The sequence below is a fragment of the Nannobrachium achirus genome, assembly GCF_963921795.1.
Source record: "Nannobrachium achirus genome assembly, chromosome: 11".
NCBI lineage: Eukaryota > Metazoa > Chordata > Actinopteri > Myctophiformes > Myctophidae > Nannobrachium > Nannobrachium achirus.
This window is the reverse complement of record NC_137820.1, coordinates 7,842,710-7,870,564: the sequence shown is the minus strand read 5'-3', so window position 1 is coordinate 7,870,564 and position 27,855 is coordinate 7,842,710. Positions and strand designations below refer to the sequence as shown.

Here is a 27,855-nt window from a genome sequence, read left to right as displayed (position 1 = left end):
CAGACAGACAGCTGGTCGAGGTTTTGATAGTAACTGCGACCTGACGGTCGCAATAATCTTCTAATCACGATTAATTGACGGGCGGCAGTGGCTCAGGGGTAGAGAAACCGTCGTTAGAAGACGGAGGGTTCCCGAAGGGTTCCCAGTTCGAATCCGGGTTCCCCCAGAGTTGGTGTCGAAGAGTCCTTGAGCAAGACCTTGCATGGTTTCCTCCGCCATCGGTGTATGAATGTGTGTGTGTGAATGTAATGCATAGTCTCTGTAAAGCGCCTTGGATAAAGATGCTATACAAATGCATTTACCATTTTGACATCGCAACGATTCTGGCAAAATCGTCATAATCGTTTCCATTTTGAAAAATGTTCATATAGTTTTCAACATTTTCAAAAATTGGGGAAATAGCAGATCTACAAGCTCACAACGCGTCGCATCGTGATCTGCTATTTCCACTCAATCAATGTAATTTTTTTAAGTATAAAGTTGTCAAATATGTCAGTCAATCACTTTGTATATTTAGGTTATGTGTCATATGCCGTGTGCAACTTCAAAGCATATAAGGCAAACAGAAATGTAATTGTCAACAAAAACACAGTTAAATCATTACTCGCAATTATTTGAGTGACAATTAGTCATGTAAAATATCATAATCGTGACAGCCCCTATGGCATGCAAACGTGGATGCAAAGTACCCAACCAACCAACTTGGGGTTAAATGTATTGATCAATGGTTGTCAATGGATGTCAAGGACCCCTGTGTGTGTGTGTGTGTGTGTGTGTGTGTGTGTGTGTGTGTGTGTGTGTGTGTGTGTGTGTGTGTGTGTGTGTGTGTGTGTGTGTGTGTGTGTGTGTGTGTGTGTGTGTGTGTGTGTGTGTGTGTGTGTGTGTGTGTGTGTGTGTGTGTGTGTGTGTGTGTGTGTGTGTGTGTGCGTGTGTGTTAGCTGGGGAACCCACTCAAGCACCCTTGGGGTCCCCGGACCCACTTTTAAAACCCCTGCATTAGACCACAGACCACTGTAGCTCTTGAGAGAGTCATGGGGTCCATTTGGTTCCATTAGTACACTCTCTGAGTTACAGGTCCATTTGGTTCAGTTTGGTTCCTATCTATCAAATAATTAAGCTGTCAAGTCATGGACCCCTGGGGGTCCCCGGACCCAACTTTGAGAACCACCGCTATATATATATACTCCTGGAAAAACATTACTCGACTACCCAGCAGTGATTTCGTCGACTAAAACTATGACGAAAAATGTTTGTCGACTGTGTTTTTTTTCACTGACGAAAACTAAATAAAAATGAAATAAAAATTAAGCTATGATGACTAAAACTAAGACTAAATATATTGACAATTTCGTTAACAAAATAAAAAAAAAATAGACTAAAACGTTAGGGAGGGACTAGTGGAGAAGAGAGTCATTTTATGTTTGGTTGCTCTCAGGTGTTGCGTGCTGAAAATAGACGATCTACAAGCTCACAACGCGTCGCGCTGTGACGCGTTGTGAGCTTGTAGATCTGCTATTTTCAGCACACAACCAAGGGTAAAATCGGTCATTACGATGCCATCAAGGCCTGCCAAAATACATTTCAGTCGACTAAATCAACTGTAGATTTAGTTGCCTAAAATCTTATGATATTTAGTCGACTAAAATCAGACTAAAACTAATACTTTTCAAGTGACTAAATTATGACTAAAACTAAATTACATTTTATTCAAAAAGACTGGCTAAAACTAAATCAAAATTTGCTGTCAAAAAACACCCAGTGAAAGATGCTTTGTTAGTTGAGTACCAAGCAACTTGGTATTGTTTGTCAGACATTGAACTCGGTGACACCGGTGTCCACCCCCACTCCAGCCCGCTCCGCTCCGCCCTACCTACCACCCCACCCTCTCCACCCTACCTACCACCCCACCCTCTCCACCCTACCTACCACCCCACCCTCTCCACCCCACCACTTCCCACCCACATAATTACATGTGGAGCTGGAGCGAGTTTGACCTTAAACATTCAGTCTGTTAACTCACCGATGGATGTGCTGCTGCTGCTGCTGCTGCTGCGCTTGTTCTCATTTCTTACTTATTGGGTTTATTTATTCCACATTAAGTTTTCTTTTTTTCCCCCTCGTTGTCCACTACTTTCTGTTGTCCTCAATAGGGCATTAGTCGACTTTATTGTTTGATGACGTCATCACATCACACACGACCCCCCAATTATTTTGGGGGGTCCCCAGGTGAACAGTAAACAAACCAACATAAGGTTTAAGTGTATAGAGGGTATCTGCACATTTCTAAAGTGACAATTTAAGGACTTTTTTAATACCTCTAAAATGACAAATTAAACATTGGCCAAATGGTCAAATATATAGAGGCAGAAATTGTAAAAATAGCCGAGCTACAAATGTGAGCATGTAGATCTGCTATTTTCACAATAGAACTTCGACTTTCTCTGGTGGGAGTCGACTTGTGTAATGAAGTCGACTTGTCGACTTTTTTGTTAATGCCCTAGTCCTCAATCAATATAATTGACAGTTTAGGGGGCCTTTATCTCCAGATCGACTTTAACGAGAGTGAGATTCAACAACATAGTCGTGGCAACGCTACAGGGTTATCTGACAAAGGTGTCCGGACAGAAAGGTTCACTGATTTACCATTTAAAAAGAATGTATTTGCATTTGATATTAGAAGAAAAAAAAAGCGACACATAACATGGTCAAAGACCAAAAACAGTGCAAAGACTACTGAGAAAGACCTGGGATGACGGGGCTTTCTCAGTTACCGCCCCCTCCCTTTGGAACTCACTCCCATCTCACATCAAAGCTGACCGCACCCTCGCCACGTTTAAAACCACACTCAAAACCCACCTTTTCTGACTTGCATTCCCCACCTAATTCCATTCGCCCCCTTTGCCTTTTAATTTTAATGTTTTCTTTGCTTAGTTTTGAGCCTTTTCAGCTAGTCATTCTCTTCATAAAGTTTTTTTTGTTTGTTTGTTTGTTCTTGCAAAGCGACTAGAGGAGGGGTTCCCAAACTTTTTTGTCTCAGGGAGGGCACCCCATAAATATTGTTTTAATCCGAGGCACCCCTACATTTTAATTTTCAGTCCCAGCACCTTATATTTATAGCATATAGTCGTTGTCGGGTAGAAACCTTGTATGTCCAAAACCATTCGTTTTCTATTTATCTATAAAATGTACTAAACTAGTGAAAACAGCAGATCTACAAGCACACATTGCCTCGCGTTGTGTGCTTGTAGATCGGCTGTTTTCACTAGTTTTGTGCAACTTTCTTGTATGATGAAGCAGGGCTTTGCTTTACCAAAATACGTACACATTTGAAACTTGGAGATACGAGGTTTCTGCCCGACAGTGACGATATTTTAGTGATTATGTTGCGAGGAAAATGTTGAGATAATAGCCATTTTGGTTAGAACTGACTGAAAATAACATTGTATTTCAAGTTTTAAATGTTTTTTCAAGTGTCCAAATAAATTCCAAATATTATCAAATTATCTCGCGGCACCCCTGGACTGCAGTCGAGGCACCCCAGGGTGCCCCGTCACCCTAACCCTGGACTAGAGTACCAAGAGTGCCACAGTATATAAATTGTATGTATTAGGAGGAAAACTGTGTACTTTGTTAGCTTTGCCGAGCCATGAAGCCCAAAGGGCAGGAGCCTATCTCCTGATTATGCTGAGTGTCAGAGGCATTGGGCCCTATTTTTATATAGTTGGTGGTAAGACCCGGCCGGGGGAATCCAACCCCAACCTCTCAGTCCCAGGACGGACTCTCTTAACTCTCAAATACCTGGAACGCGCCCGAGTCGCGTTAGATTTTAAACACTTTAACCATTATTTTATGCTTTAACTTTAGAAAAATAGCAAATATACAAGCTCACAGCGCGGCACCGAGTGCCGCGCTGCGAGCTTGTAGATCTGCTATTTTTTGAAAAATCGTGAAAATGTGTGCAAATCTTTGAATATCTTTGAGCCGATCTTTGACCCGACTTCTAAATCCTTCCCCTAAATCATGTTGTTTTCAAACTTTTTCATGTCAAGGACCCTCAGAATTACAGGTATTTGGCCACGGACCCCCATCTCAAAATATGTTGTTCCAGGGACCCCCCCAGAAGCGAATATTTGAGTTACAAATGTTCGCTTTTAAATAGATATATTCAAACTTGCAAAGAAAAATCATGATTTTTCAATAGTTAAAGCAGTCAATAATCCTAGGCCTAAATGGGTTAACACAGTGATTCACAAGCTTCTTAGCTCAAGATCCAAAAGAGAAATTAGACATTTGCCCAAACAAGTGAAAATAGCAGATCTACAAGCTCACAATGCGGGTGCTTTCCCGTCTGGAAGCCTGGAGGAGAGGGGCAGTGATTTGACCAATCACTGCTGACCCTCCAACTGGAGAGGGTTGTGATTAATGATCGAAACACTTCAAGAAGGTCGGGGACCACCCTAGTACTTAATCTGTCAATGAAAAGGTGGGGGATCCTGGGTTTCACGTGCACGCGTGTGCACACGCGCATGCACGCACACATGCACAGTGCACACACGCACGTGCGCACGCACACCCTATACACATTTTCTAAACACACAAAGTATAACATTACTAGCACTAGCTAGTAACTAGAATGAGCAATCTGAATAACTGGCATATTAATATATATATATATATATATATATATATATATATATATATATATATATATATATATATATATATATATATATATTGTTAAGAACATTCTATGACACCATGCATGTGTCTATATAGCATGTCTTTGTGTCATTGTCAACAATAAAGCACCACAGCACAATCACAAGAAATTGAACAAAAACATGAAACTATACAGAGAAATGCTACAGCCAAAAAGGTCTCTATTTGCAAGGATGAAAACATAGATAACCATATATAAACAGCACTACTGCACGGTGCAATAGAATAATTATCTTATCCGTTTCGACATCAGAGGTGGTGTATCAAAATAGTAAAGTGAAAATGTATTTGTAAGAACACTGCACACACAGCCACACTCACTGTTGCTAACCCAAAATATCAGTGTACAACAGTAATATCACTAATATGTCCAGTCCAACCAAAGCAGCTTCAGATTCAGTCTGATTAATTGTCCTGTTTAAGGATTTATTTCCTTTTCATGTGTGTTTTGTACACTAACTGAATCCTCTTCATATGCTTGCCAATTCAGACACATGACATCTTTTTCCAGAGATGCTGCAGTCAGTTCCTCTCATGTATTGTAATAAAGTCACCACAAAGGTCTCCACTACTGTCTCACAATCTCTCTCACAGTCTCTCACTGGCTCTCCTGTCCTCCAGTCCTCATTCAACGTAGTTTCCCTTCAATGGAGGGGAAACAAACTTTTTAGCTCGAGACCGGTACCCAAACTAGTGAAAACAGCAGATCTACAAGCCCACACCGGCCATTTTCACTACTTCTTAAAAATGTGTGTTCTATTTTTTTTTTCTTTGATTCCTTCATGAAATTACTGAAAAATCATTGCATTTAGTTTTTAATTCATGAATTAAAAAAAGCTTTTTTTGGAATGTCTATTGAAAATATTTTGAATAACAATAAAAAGAATGTAGATAAAAAAAAAAACGGACCCAAAAAGGGACCCATAAAAATCTGTCTTGCGACCCACTGTTTGGGAAACAATGACCTCTGTTCCAGACCAAGGCTTTATGCATTAAGATTATAATGTATTTAGGGCTGTCACGATTATGACATTTTACATGACGATTAATTGTCACTCAAATAATTGCGATTAACGATTTAATTGTGTTTTTGTCGTTGACAATTACATTTCTGTTTGGCTTTTAGGCTTTGAAGTTGCACATGGCAGATATGACACATAACCTAAATATACAAAGAAAGGAAAGATATATTTGACAACTTTATACTTTAAATAGAACATTGATAGTGGAAATAGCCGATCAACAAGCTCACAACGTGTCGCAATGCGACGCGTTGTGAGCTTGTAGATCTGCTATTTCCACTATTTTTTACTTTCTTTTTAAATATATGAACATTTTTCAACATGGAAACGATTATGACAATTATGAAAAATAATCGCGATTATGTCAAATAATCGCGATTATGTCAAATAATTGCGATTAGACGATTATGTAATAATTGTGACAGCCCTACATGTATTTACAAACTGTTGCATGCCTCATTCCTCCAGGTCGTACGGTGAGTGGTGAGTGCCAGGGGGAGATGCTGGACTACCGGAGGATGCTGATGGAGGACTTCTCCCTGAGTCCGGAGATCGTGCTGCACTGCCGCGGCGAGATCGAGGCGCACTGCTCCGGCCTGCACCGCAAGGGACGCACGCTGCACTGCTTGATGAGGGTGGGCCGCGGGGACATGGGCGCCATCGACAACCTCTGTCAGAAAGCTGTGAGTTTGACTGCGTGTTTTTTTTTTTTTTTTCGTTTTTTTTTAGAGGGAGGGAGAATTTGTTGGTTCCTGTATTTTTTGAAACTTTCATATCTTCGTTGTCGGGTGGAAACCTTGTATGTCCAAGACTGTTAGTTTTGTATTTATCATTTTAAAAATGAACTAAACTAGTGAAAACAGCCGATCTACAAGCACACAACGCCTCGTTGTGCTTGTAGATCTGCTGTTTTCACTACTTTTGTGCGACAGCCTTGTATGATGAAGCAGGGCTTTACTTGGTGAAAAAAACATACAAACTTGACACTTGGAGATACGAGGTGTCTGCCCGACGGTGACGATATATTCTAGTTACATTGCACACATTCAGTGAATTATTCCAAATGTTATGGCATACAGCTCATGAATATCAAAAGTCCATGTGTCAAAATATTACAATATTACACGAGACCACTCAAAACAAGGATTTTATATTGGGGAAATGTCAACCTTCTGAAGGCAGAGTTGGTTGAAGTCCAATGGAAAGTTTCTGAAGTCAGTTATGATTTGGGGTGCAATGGCACCTGCAATGTTTTTTTTTTTTACAAAAATATTCTAATTTTCTGAGATTGATCTGTACAGCTCAGTAGATGTCACCGATGAACAGCAAGCTTAGAAGCTGTTAAAGACGTCATGAAATGGCTTTATTGCTCAGATAGGGCTGTCACGATTCTGACATTTTACATGACGATTATTTGTCACTCAAATAATTGCGATTAACGATTTAATTGTGTTTTTGTCGTTGACAATTACATTTCTGTTTGGCTTTTAGGCTTTGAATATGCACATGGTAGATATGACACATAATCTAAATATACAAAGACATTACTGACATATTTGACAACGTTATACTTAAAAAAGAACATTGATAATGGAAATAGCAGATCTACAAGCTCACATCGTGTCGCATCGCGACGCGTTGTGAGCTTGTAGATCGTCTATTTCCACTATTTTTGATTTTTTTTAAATATATTAACATTTTTCAACATGGAAACGATTATGATGATTATGAAAAATAATCACGATTATATAAAAGAAAATCACGATTAGACGATTATGTAATAATTGTGACAGCCCTATGCTCAGAAGCAAGTTGTTTTCTTTTTTACCAATCGCACTCACAGTGTCATCCGATGGTCCCATTCCCTCTGCGCTATGGGATCCCTGAACACTACACACTGCACTCATCAGAGACTCATGTGCAGTGTTGTTTTTTACATCAAATTTTGATTTAGTTTTAGTCATAGTCTTTTGAATAAAATGTCATTTAGTTTTAGTCGTAATTTAGTCACCTGAAAAGTTTTAGTTTTAGTCTAATTTTAGTCGACTAAATATCATAAGATTTTAGGCCACTATATAGTCAACTGAAATGTATTTTTGGGAGGCCTTGGTGGCATCGTAATGACTGATTTTACACCTGATTGCTTGCTGAAAATAGCCCGTTGTGAGCTTGTAGATCTGCTATTTTAACACCTGAGAGCAACCAAACATAAAATGACTCTTTTCCACTAGTCCCTCCCTAACGTCTAGTTTTTATTTAGTTGACGAAATCATAAATATATTTAGTCTTAGTTTTAGTCATCATTTCGTCATTTTAGTCATTTATTTCGTTTTTATTTCGTTTTCGTCAGTGAAAGAAATGCAGTCGACAAACATTTTTCGCCATAGTTTTAGTCGACGAAATCAACACTGCTCATGTGCTTATGGATGCCACAGCTTTTCGAGGGAGACCCGCTGTGATTTACCTAACCCTAACTAAACCTTAACTCTAACCCCAACCTCAGTAAAACTTAGCTCTGGTCCATCGCGTCTCCTCCCGGAGACGCTCTGACAGACCCGTCGGGAAATGGCTAGACTCGAGATTGTCGGCCCCTCCGAGCACTCAACATGAGTCAAAATAAACTAAACTACTTCACTACTCACCAAACCAAAGGTAGTTTTGCGTTGTTGAAAGTCTATTCTCCGCGGTGGTAAACCTCTCAGCACCCCACCTACTCTGTAAAATACATTATTTTTGTCATGAAATAAAACGCACACACCTCAGGCCACCTAGCGGCCACCGCAGATACAATGGTTCACAACCCGGAAATAAGCGGCGGTCGAGTTGGATGCACTTTATTTTATGCCAAAAATAATGTATTTTACAGAGTAGGTGGGGTGCTGAGGGGTTCACCACCGCAGAGAATAGACTTTCAACAACGCAAAACTACCTTTGGTTTGGTGAGTAGTGAAACAGTTTTGTTTATTTTGACTGATGTTGATCGCTCGGAGGGGCCGACAATCTCGAGTCTAGCCATTTCCCGACGGGTCTGTCAGAGCGTCTCCGGGAGGAGACGCGATGGACCAGAGCCAAGTAAAACTATGCCTAAACCTTAACCCCAACCCTAAACAGTATAACAATGCCTGCCAGGGAGCCAATCAGAAGTGGGTAAGGCGAGTCTATCCATGATCCAGTGTAATCCATAATAACACATCAGAGACTGAGGCAGGCAGAGAGCAGAGCAAATTATTTTCTCAAACAAGTGTATGCATTGCGTTGCTTGTTTCTCACCTCCAGTGTTTTCAGATATTTTAAAGGAATATTCCACTTTCAACAGGGAGCAGTGGAAGGGCCTCTCTCTCCATACACACCCATTGTAACTTCAAACTTCATTTTAACCATGATAGATTCATTAAAAACACCCATTGTTTTTTCTGGTGACTCATACTACCCTCCTAATACGTGAGCAGGCCGTGTTTTTCCAATAACTTTTTTCATTTATTTGTAATAATTATTTGGGAAAATGGAAAAAATGAAATACAAAAAAAATATTATTAAAAATAAATGAAAAACGTTATCGAAAAAACACGGCCTGCTCACATATTAGGAGGGTAATATGAGTCACCAGAAAAAAATAATGGGTGATTTTAATGAATCTATCTTGGTTAAAATGAAGTTTGAAGTTACCATGGGTGTGTGTGGGGAGAGGCCCTGGGCCTGGAGGTCCTGGTAACATTTACATCAAATATCTAAATATTCATTAGGGTGTTAATAAAAGCCTGATTACCTGTAGATGATAAAATTACCAAAAGTTTTTTTGAAAGTGAAATATCCCTTTAAGGCCTTGTTGCTCCTCTAGGGCGCATAGGCCGTTGACAAATGTTCTCCATTTCACTCGGTTTTTGGCGGTTCTTTCGAGATTCCTCCAGTCGAGCCCACTCTCTGCCATTTATGCCTCGACACTTCTTCTCCACCTGGGGAGGCCTCGTTGTGGGGTTTTGTTGCTGTTGGTAGTCATAGCTGCCAGTTCCCACGTGATGTCATGTGGGAGTCCAGACTGCTCCAGACCATGCTGAGTGACTGCTAGCTTGCATAACATCTTCAGGCTGGGATTTAAGTCTAGGATGTACAGGTCAGGCTTAGCAGAAGTGCAGCAGTTGTATCCTTTGTATCCTCCAATTCCTCCATGGATGATAATACAATCTCCCACCATGCAACAGCTCATCCCATTCATCCTACATGGTTCTTTCCCCTTGGGCTCAACCTGTTTCCAGGAAAAGCTCTCCGGACTGAATTTCCACAGATCATTCAAGTACTGGTTCCTGTACTGGTTCCTTTTGCAGCCACCAAATACGTACAGCTCTCCACCGTAGGCAAATGCTGAATGACATAAACGACTTTTTGGGAGAAGGTGTCCAGAAGGCATACTCAGCCAGCACTTTGTCTCTGTGTCAAACACTGTGACCTGGTTGTATACGTATCCCTGGCCCGCCCAGCCCCCAAATACAAACATCTTTGTCCCGATGATGGTTGCAGAGTGACCTGATGAAGGAGGTGGTGGAGTGTCTCTGGTGTTAATTAAAGCCCAGGCCATTATGCTGGTGTCCAACTTGTAGATGTCATTAGAATATACAGTCAGGTTCTCTCCTCCATACACGTACATGGCCTTCTCCAGGACACAGGCCGAGTGGTAGCTCCTTGCTCCTGGAATAGTCCCAGAAACATTAGGTTTGAACCAGCTGTGAGTGTCGACAGCAAAGGCATAAAGCACATTGCAGTAAGGATGGCATCCTCCCCAGATGTAGACAATCTCTTCTACCACCACGGCTGTGTGGCCACATCGCCCGAAGGGAACTTCAATGGGAAGTCGTCCTCTTCCATTCGTCACTGGGGGCAACGTCCTCCAACGCAAAGACACCGTGTTGAAGATGTGGACTTCAATCTGATCCCTGTAGTTCAGGTTGTATCCTCCAAATGAGTACAGCTTGTGTCCGACTAGCACAGCAGCATGGTAGTACTCTTTAGGTCCTTTCAGATGTATCGTCCAGTGAAACATTTCACACTGCAGCACGACAGTGAATCAGTGCTACAAAAAAAGGTTTTAAAAAATAGTTTAACCAGTTGGAATAGTTGAATGACATTTGGTCTATTGGACGTTTACTTTTAAAGACGGGTACTTTGGTTGTGATGACAATGTTGTGATGTCATTGCGTTATGATAGTATTTAGATCCATCCAGAATAGTAAGTACATAGTTTAAGTGGCTACTGTAGACTGTTATGACTACACCCGCACCAGTGTTGATTTCGTTGACTAAAACTGACGAAAAGTGTTTGTTGACTGCATTTTTTCAATGACGAAAAACTAAGCTGTGATGACTAAAACTAAGACTAAATATTGACGATTTCATCAACAAAATTAAAACTAGACAAAAACGTTAGGGAGGGACTAGTGGAGAAGAGAGTCATTTTATGTTTGGTTGCTCTCAGGTGTTGCGTGCTGAAAATAGCCGATCTACAAGCTCACAATGCGTCGCGCTGCAATGTGTTGTGAGCTTGTAGATCTGCTATTTTCAGCACGCAACCAAGTGTAAAATCAGTCATTACGATGCCATCAAGGCCTGCCAAAATACATTTTAGTTGACTAAATCAACTGTAGATGTAGTCGCCTAAAAACGCATGATATTTAGTCGACAAAAATTAGACTAAAACTAATACTTTTCAGGTGACTAAATTATGACCAAAACGAAATGACATTTTATTCAAAAGACTATGACTAAAACAAAAGAAACTAAAAATTATAGACCAAGGTTATTCTCCTCAAAAAAATTACCGACAGTACAAAGGCAGGGCCCTTAGCCAATGAGGTAGTAGATCTTTGTGCCCATACGTGGTGTTATATGCGAGCCCACGCTGTTTCGTAGGAAGAATATTTCTAGTTACATCATGAACTTTTATTACATGAGCGGCCAGCTACGTGTGGTTCCTGTAACACATTATTATTACATTATAGAAAAATCCTGTATTACCTTAGTTTTTATTACATTTAAATTATTACATTATGAGCTGTTTTTTCACGTTATGACCCATTATTACATTATCAGTTGCTACAAGGGTTAAGTTAAGTGGGGGACCCTTCACCTCGCAGATGAGTGAGTGGAGTGTTGTATGAATGGTCCACCTTCCAGATGAGTGAGTGGAGTGTTGTATGAATGGTCGACCTTCCAGATGAGTGAGTGGAGTGTTGTATGAACGGTCCACCTTCCAGATGAGTGAGTGGAGTGTTGTATGAATGGTCCACCTTCCAGATGAGTGAGTGGAGTGTTGTATGAATGGTCCACCTTCCAGATGAGTGAGTGGAGTGTTGTATGAATGGTCCACCTTCCAGATGAGTGAGTGGAGTGTTGTATGAATGGTCCACCTTCCAGATGAGTGAGTGGAGTGTTGTATGAATGGTCCACCTTCCAGATGAGTGAGTGGAGTGTTGTATGAATGGTCCACCTTCCAGATGAGTGAGTGGAGTGTTGTATGAATGGTCCACCTTCCAGATGAGTGAGTGGAGTGTTGTATGAATGGTCCACCTTCCAGATGAGTGAGTGGAGTGTTGTATGAATGGTCCACCTTCCAGATGAGTGAGTGGAGTGTTGTATGAATGGTCCACCTTCCAGATGAGTGAGTGGAGTGTTGTATGAATGGTCCACCTTCCAGATGAGTGAGTGGAGTGTTGTATGAATGGTCCACCTTCCAGATGAGTGAGTGGAGTGTTGTATGAATGGTCCACCTTCCAGATGAGTGAGTGGAGTGTTGTATGAATGGTCCACCTTCCAGATGAGTGAGTGGAGTGTCGTATGAATGGTCCACCTTCCAGTAGGGCATTAACGACTTGTGATTTTTGCAAGTCGTCTCGACTCAGTAAAAAGTTGAGTTGAAGTCGACTTTATCGTTTGATGACATCATCACAATACACACAACCCCCCAATTATTTTGGGGGGTCCCCAGATGAATAACTTAATGTGAAACATTGTTTTCTCACTCAACTGTAAACAAACCAACATAAAGTGTAAGTGTATAGAGGGTATCTTCACATTTCTAAAGTGACAATTTAAGGACTTTTTAATACCTCTAAAATGACAAATTAAACATTGTCCAAATTGTCAAATATATAGAGGCAGAAATTGTGAAAATAGCCCATCTACATGCCCACCACTTCTCGCATCGCGAGGCTTTGTGAGCATGTGGATCTGCTATTTTCACAATAGAACCATGTTATACCAAATGTAATGTAGCACTGTAATATTGGATCATTCCGCCCTTGACAATAAGCAATCCTACTGTTTGAATGCTGTACAGACGCACGCGTGGAGACAAAAATAATGATATATAAAATAAAAATATAAAGGATATTTTTTTTCAACTTCGACTTTGGACTTTCTCTGGTGGGAGACTCAGTCGACTTGTCGACTTTTTCGTTAATGCCCTACCTTCCAGTTCCCAGAACGGCTTCTCTTCCCACTCGCCTGCAGTTTATTTGAATATGATATTAATGTCAGTATGTGGTGATATTAAATTTGGCCGAACTGTGTACCATAACACCTGGAAAAAAAGCCATCCTTGCCCTTCAGTAGACTTCACATCCCGACCTGCACACTGCATACAGTACCAACCTACACACAGTAATCTAGAGCTCCTCTCTGATAAGAATTCTGAGAGATCATATTTAATAATATCTGCTCCCAGCTTTCGAGCAGAAACCTCTTATCTACACATTTTAACTGTGTGGTGGTGATGATGGTGGTGTTTTTTTGGGGGGGAGGGGAAATTAACGCCCAACTTGATCACACTACGTCGTCGCACAAAAGCCCCAAAAGTAGCAGATCTACAAGTTACGTTTCGAGCTCCTAGATCTGCTACTTGCCGTCTTTGAAATTGAATCTTGAAAAGTAACAGTTTTGGACAGTGGTGCTTTGGGATCTATTTTTCCGGGCGGACGGTCATTTATTGACGTTGCGTGCACGCGCCTCTAGAGGCTATTTAGAAAGGATGTCAGCAGATCTAATGGTGGGAAAACAATAGTTTTCTAGTCTTAATTACATTTGCATTGTTACTTAAGATTTTATGTTCTACTTTCTTTTAATTCATTTAGAAAATACAGTGCTGCAGTAGGATAGAGAAACATTAACAAAGTTTGCCTTGAACGAATCTCAAACACTAAATACCACAGTAATGGAGCCATGTATGAGGACACACACACATCGACACATGCACAGTCACAGCTGGAAACCTAGGTGTTAAAGTAGGCTATATATCCATATGAATAGAGGGGGCTTGAGGACGCTCACACATTCACCACTAGAAACCTGTTATGCATAGTAGTAGCCACTGATTAAAGTATTGCTTGTAGTTATCGCGGATTCGCGGGGTGGGGGGTTGTCGCGCGGGGGGGTATGCACGCGTTTACACGCTCGTGCACCGTTCGGTGCCGTCCGTGCGCGTGCATGTGGGGAAATATTTCCGGCCACACGGCGTCCGGTCGCGTCCGGCCCCCAAAGCGCTACTGGTTTTGGACGTATGAGGTTAACACCTGACAGAGACTTTCATAAGCCACCCTGAATAACAAACGCACGTCTAATCAACATCACAAAGGAGCATTCTAAGTATAAACTAGAACTGCACTCTGTCGAGGTGCCAACTTGTGCTTTGTGCACAAGCAGGCCATCCATGGCTTACTTGTGCGCCAGCAGAGCGTGCCATGAGGTGCGCTCACCACTGGCGATGCCACTGACATCACCACTGGCATCACCAGGAATGCTGGTCCCACATTGGCTGTTAATGATGATGTTGCCAGAAATGCTGGTCCCTGATTTGGCTACGGACTTAAACACACAGACAGCTACCTACCTACTTACCTACCTACATATCAACCTACCTACCTATTAATACCTACCTACCTACATATCAACCTACCTACCTATTTAATACCTACCTACCTACAGCAATTGCGCGTTTTGCTGGCGCAAGTAAATGGGGCTAAGAATAAAGGGAGCCTACATCAGGCTGTTCATCGCTCAAGCGATTGGAGCCGTTTTATTTAATAGAACAGGATGCCAGGCAAAATGGCGATGTTTCCATGTCTATTACATCTTCGCCTGGTCATCCTAAAATACATTTAAAGCCCTATAAAATGGTAACCTGACTTTCGCCAGATGGTGGCAGCAGTGCTTATGCCTGCACAACGCTCATGTCTATTACATCTTCGCCTGGTCATCCTAAAATAAATGTAAAGCCCTATAAAATGGTAACCTGACTTTCGCCAGATGGTGGCAGCAGTGCTTATGCCTGCACAACGCTCTGCTTTTACCATCTGGGCTCACTCCGGCAGACTCGATGTAAGGGGCGGGCCATTTTTTAAATTTATTTAGCAGGTGATTGGATGGGGCCGTCTGTCTATCACAGTCTGGGAGTGCCAACTCCAACCACTCATATTGGCTTGTCTGCGTGACGTTACACCCAAACTCCGCCTCCTGTGTTTCCACGTGGTCTGCAATCAGACTATTGGCTCAGAGCCGCTCAGAGCCCGCCCGTAGCTGCTGCTGATTGTTCCGGCCCGGGGCTTTACGAGCGTTATCAACTCCCCCCGAGAGAACTCAGATGGTAAAGTAGTAGCCTACGCACTACTGCCACCATCTGACGAAAGTCAGGTTAATAAAATGGGGCTTAAGCCGCTTGAACACAGAGAGAGAACACCTCTGTTTACTGCAGACAGTGTGCAGGTCCTGTGTTTAGTTCACAGCAGGGGCGTCAGTCAGCTGCCATACACTGGGTCCAGGGGGGAAAATAAAAGTTACTTTTAAATATAAATCCACAAATGTCTCTTTGTCTATCTGTGCTGGTTATTATGTTGTTAAATTACAGTAAAATAACTAAAAATGCAAAATTTAACAAAATGGTCACTTTACCAAGGTATTGTAAAATGGTATATTCCCAGGTACCGCAGCTGTCAGCTGCATTTCATTATTCTTAATTGTGGCACGTTTACTAACATTCCAAGTTTAGCTGCACTTGAACAACCATTCCAGGCTGCCATATCCAGCCCAAGAATCCGTAGAAACGGGCGGAAAAATAGAATTTACCTCTTAAAATAAATGTATCATGCCTGTTGCTAAGGTATGGCAACATGACTGGTGTCTTGCACGCGCGCCTTCCACCAGTCATGTGTGTGGTCAGAAGTCAGAACAGGGTTCCCACGGTCATGAAATTCATGGAAATATTTTGAAATTAGAAAAAATATTTTTTTCCAGTACTGGAAAAGTTTTGGAATTTATCAAGGGTCCTGGAAGGTCCTGGAAAAAATAGCTATGCATTGTCTTTGCTTATTGATTTTGTTAATACCTCTAAAATGACAAATTAAACATGGGCCAAGTTGTCAAATATTAGAGGCAGAAATTGTGAAAATAGCTGATCTACATGAACCATTTTATACAAAATTCCTCAACTCTTAGTGCTCGTCAGGGTGCCGGGTCCCCAGTTAAAATATGATTATTTCGGGGGTCATGGCCTGAAAGGGTTGAGTCTTTGTTGGGCATTGCGCATAGGAGTAAGCGACCTGTTATTGAGCTGAATTATTGTTATATAGTCCTGTAAATTGGGTTAAATATTCTGGAAAAGTTTTGGAAATTAATTTCTTCAAAATGTGTGGGAACCCTGTCAGTATTATGTGAAGATGACTGTGGTGTTGTCTCCGTGCATCCATCAGCTCCAGACTCTGATCCAGGAAGCGGACCCCGGTGCAGACTACCGCATCGACCGCGCCCTCAACGAGGCCTGCGAGTCCGTCATCCAGACGGCCTGCAAACACATCCGTAACGGAGACCCCATGTGAGTCACCGCCTCTTCCCCACACAGTCGAGGACTACTAACACTAGGAATGCATTATTACTTTAACCATTGCTTTATGCTTTAAACCCATTCAGAACGGGTACACATTATTGTGTATTATTATTTCATGCTTTAACTATTGAAAAAATTGCAGATCTACAAGCTCCCAGCACGGCACCGAGTGCCGCGCTGCGAGCTTGTAGATCTCCTATTTTTTGAAAAATAGTGAAAATTTGAATTTTGACCCAATTCTATCTTTTTATTCCTTCTAATTCTATAAGTGTCTTTTGATTCATTCTAATGGTCCTTTTCACTTAACTGGAGCTCAGTTAGTCTGTTCTTGAGAGACTACTATGTACAGTGGTTCTCATACTTTTTCATGTGAAGGACCCCCAAAACTATGGCCACGGTCCCCCATCTCAAAATATTTAGTTCCCCCCTCCCCCAGAAGCAAGAATTGAGTTACAAATGTTCGCTTAAAAAATACATATATTCAAAGATTTGCACAGTTTTCACGACTTTTCAAAAATAGCAGATCTACAAGCTCGCGGCACTCACGCTGTGAGCTTGTATATCTGCTATTTTTCAATAGTTAAAGCAGTCAATAAGTCTTGGCCTAAATGGGTTAACTATTAAAAAAAATAGCAAATATACAAGCTCACAGTAGCTCTGGTCCAAAGCTCTGACAGGCGACTACAAGCCTAGACCAGGATTGCTCTACCCCTACGAGGGTTCAACTTCAGTCAAAATAAACAAAACTACTTCGCTACTCACCTAAACAAAGGTAGTTTCGCGTTGTTATCGCGGAGGCAACAGTCTGGCATCGCGAGACTAAGGTTTTTATGACATACCGGTATGTCATAGAAGGCTGTATTGTATTCTTGAAACTTAGATGTATCTCTTTACCGTCATTCCTGTGTTTCAAAGCCGAGCTCTTGTTCCCCCTGTGAGATCAATATAAAGGTTGTTATCTCTCTATATCTATATCCTTCCAGGATCCTGTCGTGCCTGATGGAACACCTGTACACAGACAAGATGGTGGAGGACTGTGAGCACAGACTGCTGGAGCTGCAGTACTTCATCGCTAGAGACTGGAAGTGAGTCACAACACCACATAATGGGGCATTCACCAAATATTTGAATATCAAAGTCACTATTCGAAGTTGTTCACTGAAGTCGAATATTCGCTTTTTTTTTTTCTTTTTTTTTTTTCTCTTTAAATAAACATATAGTTTATAAAGCTTGGCTAGTTAAGAAGTCATACAAATGAGTTGTCAATACCCCTGGTGGATGAATTTGTTAATGCTCTATACCAGGGGTACCAGTAATCCTGGTCTCAATAATGCCTCCCCCTGGCCAGCCGGGGCGCTTGATGAAGGGGAAAGGAACTGGTTGGAATAACGTGTTCCTTCCACGCGCTATGTCCATCCCGGGGAAATCCCCCCTGTCAGGTGAAAAGAAACAACTTGGACTACTCATGCATTGAAGGAAGCATGAGATCAGTCCGTTGTCTCCCCAGGCGCGGCAGAGGGAGAGCAGAGCCCAGGATTACATAGGCAATTGGCACTGGGTGAAAAATGGGTTGCAAAATCGTGGGATAAAAAATATTTAAAAAAAAAGAAAAAAATTATTGCAAATCTTTGAATATATGTATTTTCAAAGCGAATGTTTGTAACTCAAATTTTGCTTCTGGGTGGTCCCTGGAACTAAATATTTTTAGATGGGGGTCCGTGGCCAAATACATTTTGGGGGTCCTTCACATGAAAAGTATGAGAACCACTGACATAGTAGTCTCTCAAGAACAGACTAACTGAGCTCCAGTTAAGTGAAAAGGACCCTTTCTTTGACGATGGCTAGCCAGATTGCTGATGTAGAAACATAGGTTTTTTCAAAAAAAATCTTAGAAGGATTCAAAAGACACTTATAGAATCGGGTCAACATTCTAATTTTCACGATTTTTCAAAAATAGCAGATCTACAAGCTTGCAGCGCGGCACTCGGTGCCGCGCTTTGAGCTTGTATATCTGCTATTTTTCAATAGTTAAAGCATAAAATAATGATACACAATAATGTGTACCCGTTCTGAATGGGTTAAACTAGCCTAGAGGCACTGTTGCTCCGATCCACACCAAACTAGGCACAAACACTGGGTGCCACAGGCGCACCGGTTCTAGCCTCACAAGCCATTCCGAGTTACGTCATCACCAATGTGCTTCCTTTCTCGGTCTGGTACTCCTCCCATCGAGTCTCTTTATGAGAAATAGGTTCTCAATTTCCAATCAAAAGGCTGCATTTCGAGCGAACCCGCCTCACACCGCTCCTGATTGGTCGAGCGGCTGCTACAGCTCTCGCATTTTGACAACAAACATGGCGGACCCCATGTCCGACGCGAGTTCACAAATCGCAAATAAAAGCTGCATTAAGCGAAGTTTTATCTGAAATCTACGGCATCTCATAACTTAAAAACGAACAACAGTTTGCACCTTTGGAATTTCTGTCTGGAAAAGACGTATTTGATGTTCTCCCGACGATGTTTTGATGCGCTGATGACTCCTGACTAGACCTGTCAGTCAAAGTATAGTAACTACGTCATTGCGTAATGCATTGTCTACGGAGGACTCCCAGACTCTCCCCTGGGAGAGTCTGGCTGTTGCGAGGCTACACCGGTTCCTCATTTGCACAACTTAGTGCTAGGTCTTGAAGGCCTTCAGAAAGTCTAGTAAAACAAAAGTCAACAACACGAAGACGTGACATGATGTGTCACTGCTCTTGTCTTCATGTTTGTCTTTTTTTTTTTTTTTCATATATTAGTTATTTTTTCTCATGCCAACTGTATTATGTGTTGCATATTGTATTATTATTATTATTATATATATTTTTTTCATAAAGTACTGTAACGCTCTACTTCGTCATACTACAATGTCACACAAAAGTAGCAAAAAATAGCCGATCTACTTATGGGCTATCTTTTCATTTAAAATTATTTTTGAAAGTAAACGGTTACAGTTTTGGACATAATAAAAGCATCATACACACACACAGACACGACAGAGATCATTTTGTCCCCTCGCGGTCCCATTGACGTTATGGACTGTGTTTCAGGGGCGTCAATTGGGTATGGCAGGGGTATGCAGCTGCCATACCCTGGGTCCAGGGGGGAAGATAAAAGTTAGTTCTAAATATGAATCCATGAATGTCTCTTTGTCTATCTGTACGGGTTATTATGTTGGTAGATGACTACAAATGCAAGATTTTACAAAATGGTCACTTTAACAAGGTATTATAATTATATTATAGGTATATATAGTTATATATTATACAGATCCTTCTTGAAAAATTTGAATGTTGTGTAAAAGTACATTTTCTTGAAACTGTCATATATTTCTGGAAACTTTCATATATTCTAGATACATTGGACATTCAGTAAATTATTCCAACCCTTTTTTTTTGTTAAAATTTTGAAGTTTTATGGAATACATCTCATGAATTTCAAAAGTCCACATTTCAAAATATTACACTATTACACGAAACCACTCAAAACAAGGATTTATAATAGCGAAATGTCAACCTTCTGAAGTCAGAGTTGTTTGAAAACAGTGGGAAGTTTCCGAAGTCAGTTATGATTTGGGGTGCTATGGCATCTGCAATGCTTTTTCACACAATATTCTAATTTTTCGAGAAGGATCTGTATGTACTTCTTCTTAAAATAAATGTATCATGCCTGTTGCTAAGGTATGGCAACATGACTGGTGTCTTGCACGCGCTTGCAAGACACCAGTCATGTTGCCATACCTTAGCTTTTTTCTGAACTGACGCCACTGTGCTGTGTCTCCACCCCCTCCTCCTGGTTGCAGACTGGACCCCATCCTGTACAGGGTTAGGGTTAGTGTGTGTAATAACTAATAACTAATAACTTTGTGCTGTGTCTCCACCCCCTCCTCCTGGTTGCAGACTGGACCCCATCCTGTACAGGGTTAGGGTTAGTGTGTCTAATAACTAATAACTTTGTGCTGTGTCTCCACCCCCCCCTCCTGGTTGCAGACTGGACCCCATCCTGTACAGGGTTAGGGTTAGTGTGTGTAATAACTAATAACTAATAACTTTGTGCTGTGTCTCCACCCCCTCCTCCTGGTTGGTCTCCACCCCCTCCTCCTGGTTGCAGACTGGACCCCATCCTGTACAGGGTTAGGGTTAGTGTGTGTAATAACTAATAACTAATAACTTTGTGCTGTGTCTCCACCTCCTCCTGGTTGCAGACTGGACCCCATCCTGTACAGGAAGTGCCAGGGCGACGCCTCCCGCCTGTGCCACACCCACGGCTGGAACGAGACCAGCGAGATGATGCCGCCGGGCGCCATCTTCTCCTGCCTGTACCGCCACGCCTACCGCTCTGTGGAGCAGGGGAGACGGGTAAGACCCCCTGTACCGCCACGCCTACCGCTCTGTGGAGCAGGGGAGACGGGTAAGACCCCCTGTACCGCCACGCCTACCACTCTGTGGAGCAGGGGAGACGGGTAAGACCACGCCTACCGCTCTGTGGAGCAGGGGAGACGGGTAAGACCCATGATACCTACCGCTCTGTGGAGCAGGGGAGACGGGTAAGACCATGATACCTACCGCTCTGTGGAGCAGGGGAGACGGGTAAGACCCATGATGCCTACCACTCTGTGGAGCAGGGGAGACGGGTAAGACCCATGATACCTACCGCTCTGTGGAGCAGGGGAGACGGGTAAGACCACGCCTACCGCTCTGTGGAGCAGGGGAGACGGGTAAGACCCCCTGTACCGCCACGCCTACCACTCTGTGGAGCAGGGGAGACGGGTAAGACCATGATACCTACCGCTCTGTGGAGCAGGGGAGACGGGTAAGACCATGATACCTACCGCTCTGTGGAGCAGGGGAGACGGGTAAGACCCCCTGTACCGCCACGCCTACCGCTCTGTGGAGCAGGGGAGACGGGTAAGACCCCCTGTACCGCCACGCCTACCGCTCTGTGGAGCAGGGGAGACGGGTAAGACCCATGATGCCTACCACTCTGTGGAGCAGGGGAGACGGGTAAGACCCATGATACCTACCGCTCTGTGGAGCAGGGGAGACGGGTAAGACCCATGATACCTACCGCTCTGTGGAGCAGGGGAGACGGGTAAGACCCATGATGCCTACCACTCTGTGGAGCAGGGGAGACGGGTAAGACCCATGATACCTACCGCTCTGTGGAGCAGGGGAGACGGGTAAGACCACGCCTACCGCTCTGTGGAGCAGGGGAGACGGGTAAGACCCCCTGTACCGCCACGCCTACCACTCTGTGGAGCAGGGGAGACGGGTAAGACCCCCTGTACCTACCACTCTGTGGAGCAGGGGAGACGGGTAAGACCCCCTGTACCTACCACTCTGTGGAGCAGGGGAGACGGGTAAGACCCCCTGTACCGCCACGCCTACCGCTCTGTGGAGCAGGGGAGACGGGTAAGACCCCCTGTACCGCCACGCCTACCACTCTGTGGAGCAGGGGAGACGGGTAAGACCCATGATACCAGTAGGGATGGAACCATATGAACATTTCATATCACCATTATTGTGAGAAAAAAGTCAAAATCAAAATCCATTATCCTGGGGCGGAACATTTGATAAAAAATAGCGGATCTACAAGCTCACAACGCGTCGCAAATACATTTGATAGAGAGTGAAAAAAAAGACCTTTGATAGAGAGTGAAAAAAGACTATTAATTAAGTATGTAATAAATTAAATCTCCACGATATGATTATTGTGAGTGTTTTTTATCATGATAAACGATAATATCGCTTATCGTCCCATCACTAGTTACCATGTAACACAACGCATCGTGATGCAGCGCATTGTGAGCTTATAGACCAGCTATTCTTTGAACTAATAGTTGTTAGATGAGATGTTTGGAAGTCTGAATTATAAGACTAATTAATAGTCAGGGACCCACCCCTACAGGATGTGAGATGACCTGTGATTTTCTGCCGTACTTTTTATTTCAGTTTTATCTATTAGATTGGTCATTAACACTTCGCCAGCCGAAATAGAATGGTTGTTTGTAGATTAGCCGTGAAATTTCTATTATTATATTATGATCTGAACCGCATTCATTTTACCAGACATCCAGCGCTATATCACGTGGTCTTCATCCCCCATTACCATACCGCGATCCCCCGTTGTATACTCACCACAGTTCCCAATGGAATTCTCAATCTGCATTGGCTTAGAGTGGGGGATTCGGCCGACGCGTCATGTCCCCGTGCGTTTCGTGAGCGCGATCCGTTCACGTAAATGTCGCCTCAAATAATCCACGTGTGACTCAAGAGTAGAAATGCACAGTTTCGCTCGCATAGCCCGCAGCACTGCTGCTGTAGGAGCACTCGTGTATAAACAGTAAATGGATGGCTGCCAAGGAGCCTCTGAGAAGGAGTGGACCTGACGTCACTTCTGCTTCATGTCAGACCAGCCATGCGCTATCGATGCACGAGTGGTGACTAGGGAAGGTTAGACGATCGCCGATTTTCGGATAAAAATCATTTATTTCGGTTTTAATGACCCAGTACGGTAAAAGACGGCGCGGCTGAGACTCCTTGCTCAGATGTCCGGTATAAAACGGTTTTAATATTAAGAGGCTCCATGTGGCTTGGAAAGGTCCACAGAATGAGAAGCCTGCTCTGCCAGAAACATCGCGAAAAAAAGTTATGGCCATTTGTATATTCACTGTCCCAATAACTCCACTACACTGTGACTACACAGGAAAATAAAAATATTAAAAAAATAAATAAATCTGTGAGGGGTCAAACTAGGGGTTGTTCATGATTCTGAATCCATTGCAAGCATTTATTTTGCATGAAAAACATTCCTTGGGCAAAAATTCAGACCCAGAAAACGGTGAAAAGTGATGAATCATCACCTTTTATAACTTTTTTTTGATGACTCATCACTTTTCGCCATTTTCTGGGCCTGAATTTTTGCCCAAGGAATGTTTTTCATGCAAAATAAATGCTTGCAATGGATTCAAAATCATGAAGAACCCCTAGTTTGACCCCTCACATGCAGATTTATTTCTTTTTTAAATATTTTTCTTTAACTGTGTAGTCACAGTGTAGTGGAGTCAATGGGACAGTGAATATACAAATGGCCATAACTTTTTTTCGTTGTGTTTTCCGGCAGAGCAGGCTTCTCATTCTGTGGACCTTAATGACCAATCTAATAGATAAAACTGAAATAAAAAGTACGGCAGAAAATCCCAGGTCCTACCCTATTCTTTGAGCTTTTGTGCTTGTGGGTCCCCAGCTACCGGTAAGTCACTTTAAAAGGCTTCACTGACACCGTGCATTCTTATAGCTCCCACAAGGGGTGTCGACTGAAGCTAACGGAGATTACAGCGATGTGAGTACGCTACGCTCCATGCCGGAACTGTGGGATGACTTTTTAATTCACCGTTTTTAATAATGACCATCACGCGCAGCTGGAAAAACATTATCCTTTGTCCTGACAAATGGTGACAAATAGGTGGCGGGTAAAATGATTTCACGGTTCATTATCAAGGGTATCATGCATGCATAACTACTTAATTGTTCTCTTGTTGAAATTCATGATTTGCAAATGTGGGATTCCATAATGATCTCTGTGGTGCAAGTTTTATGAAGGGCGGTGTTATTATTGTGATTTCATGCTGAACGTTTCAATTGTACAACATAAGGAGATACAGTGGTATTACCAACCAACTAATTATGTGGAAGGACTTTTAGATCGTCAGCAAAAATGCTCTTTTCTTCGTTAAAGGCTCTCTATTGAATCATGAAGCCATTTTCAGTTGGAGCAATGAATCTAGCAATGATCTTCTGCCTGTCATAGTGGTAATTTCACTTAACTCATTGAGTGCCAATCCCGAACTAGTTCGGCTTTATTAGCGTATCGTAGAGTGCCGATCCCGAACAAGTTCGGCTTTTAAAAAAAAAAAAAAAAAAAAAAAAAATTTTGAAAAAAATGTTTTTGAATTTTTTTTTTTTTTTTTTGGACCCCATCAAATCTGGTGAACATGATTTCAATCGCGATTTTGCATGTTCCACCCCCATACAACCCCATCTAACATACAGGGCAGCCATTTTTGTTTACATTACATGTAAAACATAATGGCGATTATCTCAAGAATGCCTGAACGGATTTCCAATCGGATTTTTTTGTTTGAAAGCTGTGAACAAACTGCACAAATCCACTCCAATGCAATCCAGGATTGCATTGGATTTTTTAGAGCTCATTCTTCTCTGTTTTTTCCCATGCATGAGGTGTGCAAGGTTTAATCATGGCTAAGTTGACGAAAATAAGGCTTCTAAAATGCTTGGTAGCCAATAGCTAACTTCAAGCTAACTTCATCCTCTTCCTGTACATGCACAAAGGAAAGTGTTCAGGCAAGTAGGGCTTGGGCTTGGGCTCCAGGGCTTGGGCATGCATTACCAGCATATCTCTATTATTCTCTGGTCACTGGGCGCCCTCTAGTGGTGATAGGCTGGCACTCAATGAGTTAATGACTTGAACCATAGCATTCCTATTCTGGTGGGCTAACATACAGTGAACATAGCCAATCTACAAGCTCACTCTAAGCTCACTTCAACGTTTTCAGGCCAAGGACCCCTTAGTTGAGAGAGAGATGAAGCAGGGACCCACACAACCTTCTCATAGATTCCATATGTTTCATCGTCTGACAGCACAATCATCAGTGTATTTTGGATTCATGTCAATTTGTGTTTTCAGATATTTAACCGCTTGAACCGTCAATACTTAATAAACTTGACCTTTCACTCTGTACTTAGTCTGCTCTTGTTCCCCTCTACATCAAACCTCTGCCAAAAATAGCCGATCTACAAGCGCTGCGAGGCGTTGTGAGCTTGTAGATCTGCTATTTTTGGCTAGAGTTCTCAGAATATGGACGCTAGGGTTCAAGTGGTTAATAAAACAAAAAATAGAAAAAAAAGTTTCTATCACTCAATGATTTGGAGGACCCCCTGTTGTAACTCTGGGGACCCCCTAGGGGTCTCGGACCCCCTGTTGAAGACCCCTGCTCTAAGCCATGACTAGTGTTGATTTTGAAAATTATAATAATAATTGAAATCTTTGAAAAAGTTGATGTCACTGGTAGGTGAGTGTCTATAGCAGGTGTCGGCAACCTTTTTTTGACATGCAGTGTCATGTTTTCATTTTCTTGATGTTACCGTATATTGCGAACTGATTTTGATTGTTTATAGGCTATACAGAACCATTTTGTTTCCTTCTCTATTTTCTTTCAAATGGAGGATGTAAAGTGCAATAACCCACCTATCTCCCAGACTCCCTCCTCAGTCAGAGTGGGAATGAATACAGAATGATGTGCAGCATGTACAGATTAGGGCATTAACGACTTGTGATTTTTGCAAGTCGACTTGAGTCGACTTTATCGTTTGATGACGTCATCACATCACACAACCCCCCCCCCCAATTATTTTGGGGGGACCCCAGATGATTAACTTAATGTGAAACGTTGTTTTCTCACTCAACTGTAAACAAACCAACATAACGTTTAAGTGTATAGAGGGTATCTGCACATTTCTAAAGTGCCAATTTAAGGACTTTTTAATACCTCTGAAATGGCAAATTAAACATTGTCCATATTATATAAAATATATAGAGGCAGAAATTGTGAAAATAGCCGATCTACATGCTCACAACGCCTCGCATCGCGAGCATGTAGATCGGCTATTTTCACAATAGAACTTTTTTTTTTTTTTTTTTTCAACTTCAACTTTCTCTGGTGGGAGTCGACTTGTGTAATGAAGTCGACTTGAGTCGACTTGTCGACTTTTTCGTTAATGCCCTTGTACAGATCAATCTAAAAATATATATATATGTATATATTGTGTAAAAGTACATGTTCTCGAAACTTTACTATATTTCTTGAAACTTTCATATATTATAGATACATACATAGATACCAATTCAGTGAATTATTCCAAAACTTTTTTGTTAAAATTTTAAATTGCTATGGCATACAGCTTATGAATATCAAAAGTTCATATTTCAAAGTATTACAATATTACACGCAGGGCTCCAGACTAACTTTTTCACAGGTAGCACTGGTGCCACCTACGTTTTAATTAAGTAGCACAATCAGAAATTAGGTAGCACCAAATTTTTCTTTGTATAGCGTATTAGCGTGGTATTAATACATAGCCTTATTATACTGATGACAGTTGTGTTCATTTCCATACCATAAGCCATTTCAATTTGCCTTGATGTAAAGATTGACAATGACCCTAACTTGATATTTGCTAAATATTTTAATCTGAACTTTAGGTTTCTCTGCATGAGCAGCAGTAAAAATAGGTCAGCACTAAGGCTGTGTGATATTAGGAAAGCCTTTGATATTCATGTTGTTGAATACCCCGATAACAATATGTCTCATGATAAGTAAAAAAAAAAAGCTGTACCCTAGTTTTTATGGATTTTTGCTTCAAGTTAATATTTGCAAACTAAAGACATTAATTCAAGAAAGATTTACGAATATCTCGGCTAACAAACGCAATATAGAACTATGACTTTAAACTTGCACAACGTAGACTAAATGCAATAGGCCTGCTTTCATGCAGGATGGAAAAATAAAATTGTCCTTATGGTTTTAGAGTGAGATACTGGGAAGTAAGCTGCTTGATATCAACAGAAAACGTTCACTTGGACACACACACACACACACACACACGCGCGCACACACACACACACACACACACACACACACACACACACACACACACACACACACACACACACACACACACACACACGCTACACACGCTACACCAAAGACACACACACACACACACACACACACACACACACACACACACACACACACACACACGAGACACCAAAGGCAGAAAAGTTTACAGCTGCCGTTCATTTGAGCTAATTGGCTATGAAGTGAGAAGCGCATTTTGGGCACTGAGGAACTTAACGAGTCACACAGCTGTTTTAACGTAACAGTAGGTTAATGTAACCAACGGTGGAAACATCCACGAGCGATTGCTAATCAATAGCTAATCTAATAGCAAACAAACAACCTGTGGATTATAGATTATCCAGTTCGAGATGACAACAGAAAAAAAGCACGGTTATACAAAGAAAGGTTAGTATATATGTGATATCTATCCAATGTGAGCGAGAGAGAGAGAGAGAGAGAGTCTGTCTGTCTGTCTGTCTGTCTGTCTGTCTGTCTGTCTGCGTGTGTGA

The 27,855-nt window shown here is 42.0% G+C and overlaps 1 protein-coding gene across 1 annotated transcript in view; it reads left to right on the top strand.

Annotated features, from left to right (window-relative positions):
- The window catches only part of LOC308293692 (Golgi apparatus protein 1-like), a gene marked incomplete at its 5' end in the record, with an annotated part of 112,108 nt that overhangs the window by 58,321 nt on the left and 25,932 nt on the right, over positions 1 to 27,855 (top strand). Inside the window, 4 exons of the mRNA XM_080736287.1 lie at positions 6,210 to 6,424; positions 16,472 to 16,593; positions 17,589 to 17,690; positions 20,849 to 21,002. Coding sequence (XP_080592413.1) covers positions 6,210 to 6,424; positions 16,472 to 16,593; positions 17,589 to 17,690; positions 20,849 to 21,002 — 593 coding nt within the window. The remainder of the gene's footprint in view (positions 1 to 6,209; positions 6,425 to 16,471; positions 16,594 to 17,588; positions 17,691 to 20,848; positions 21,003 to 27,855) is intronic.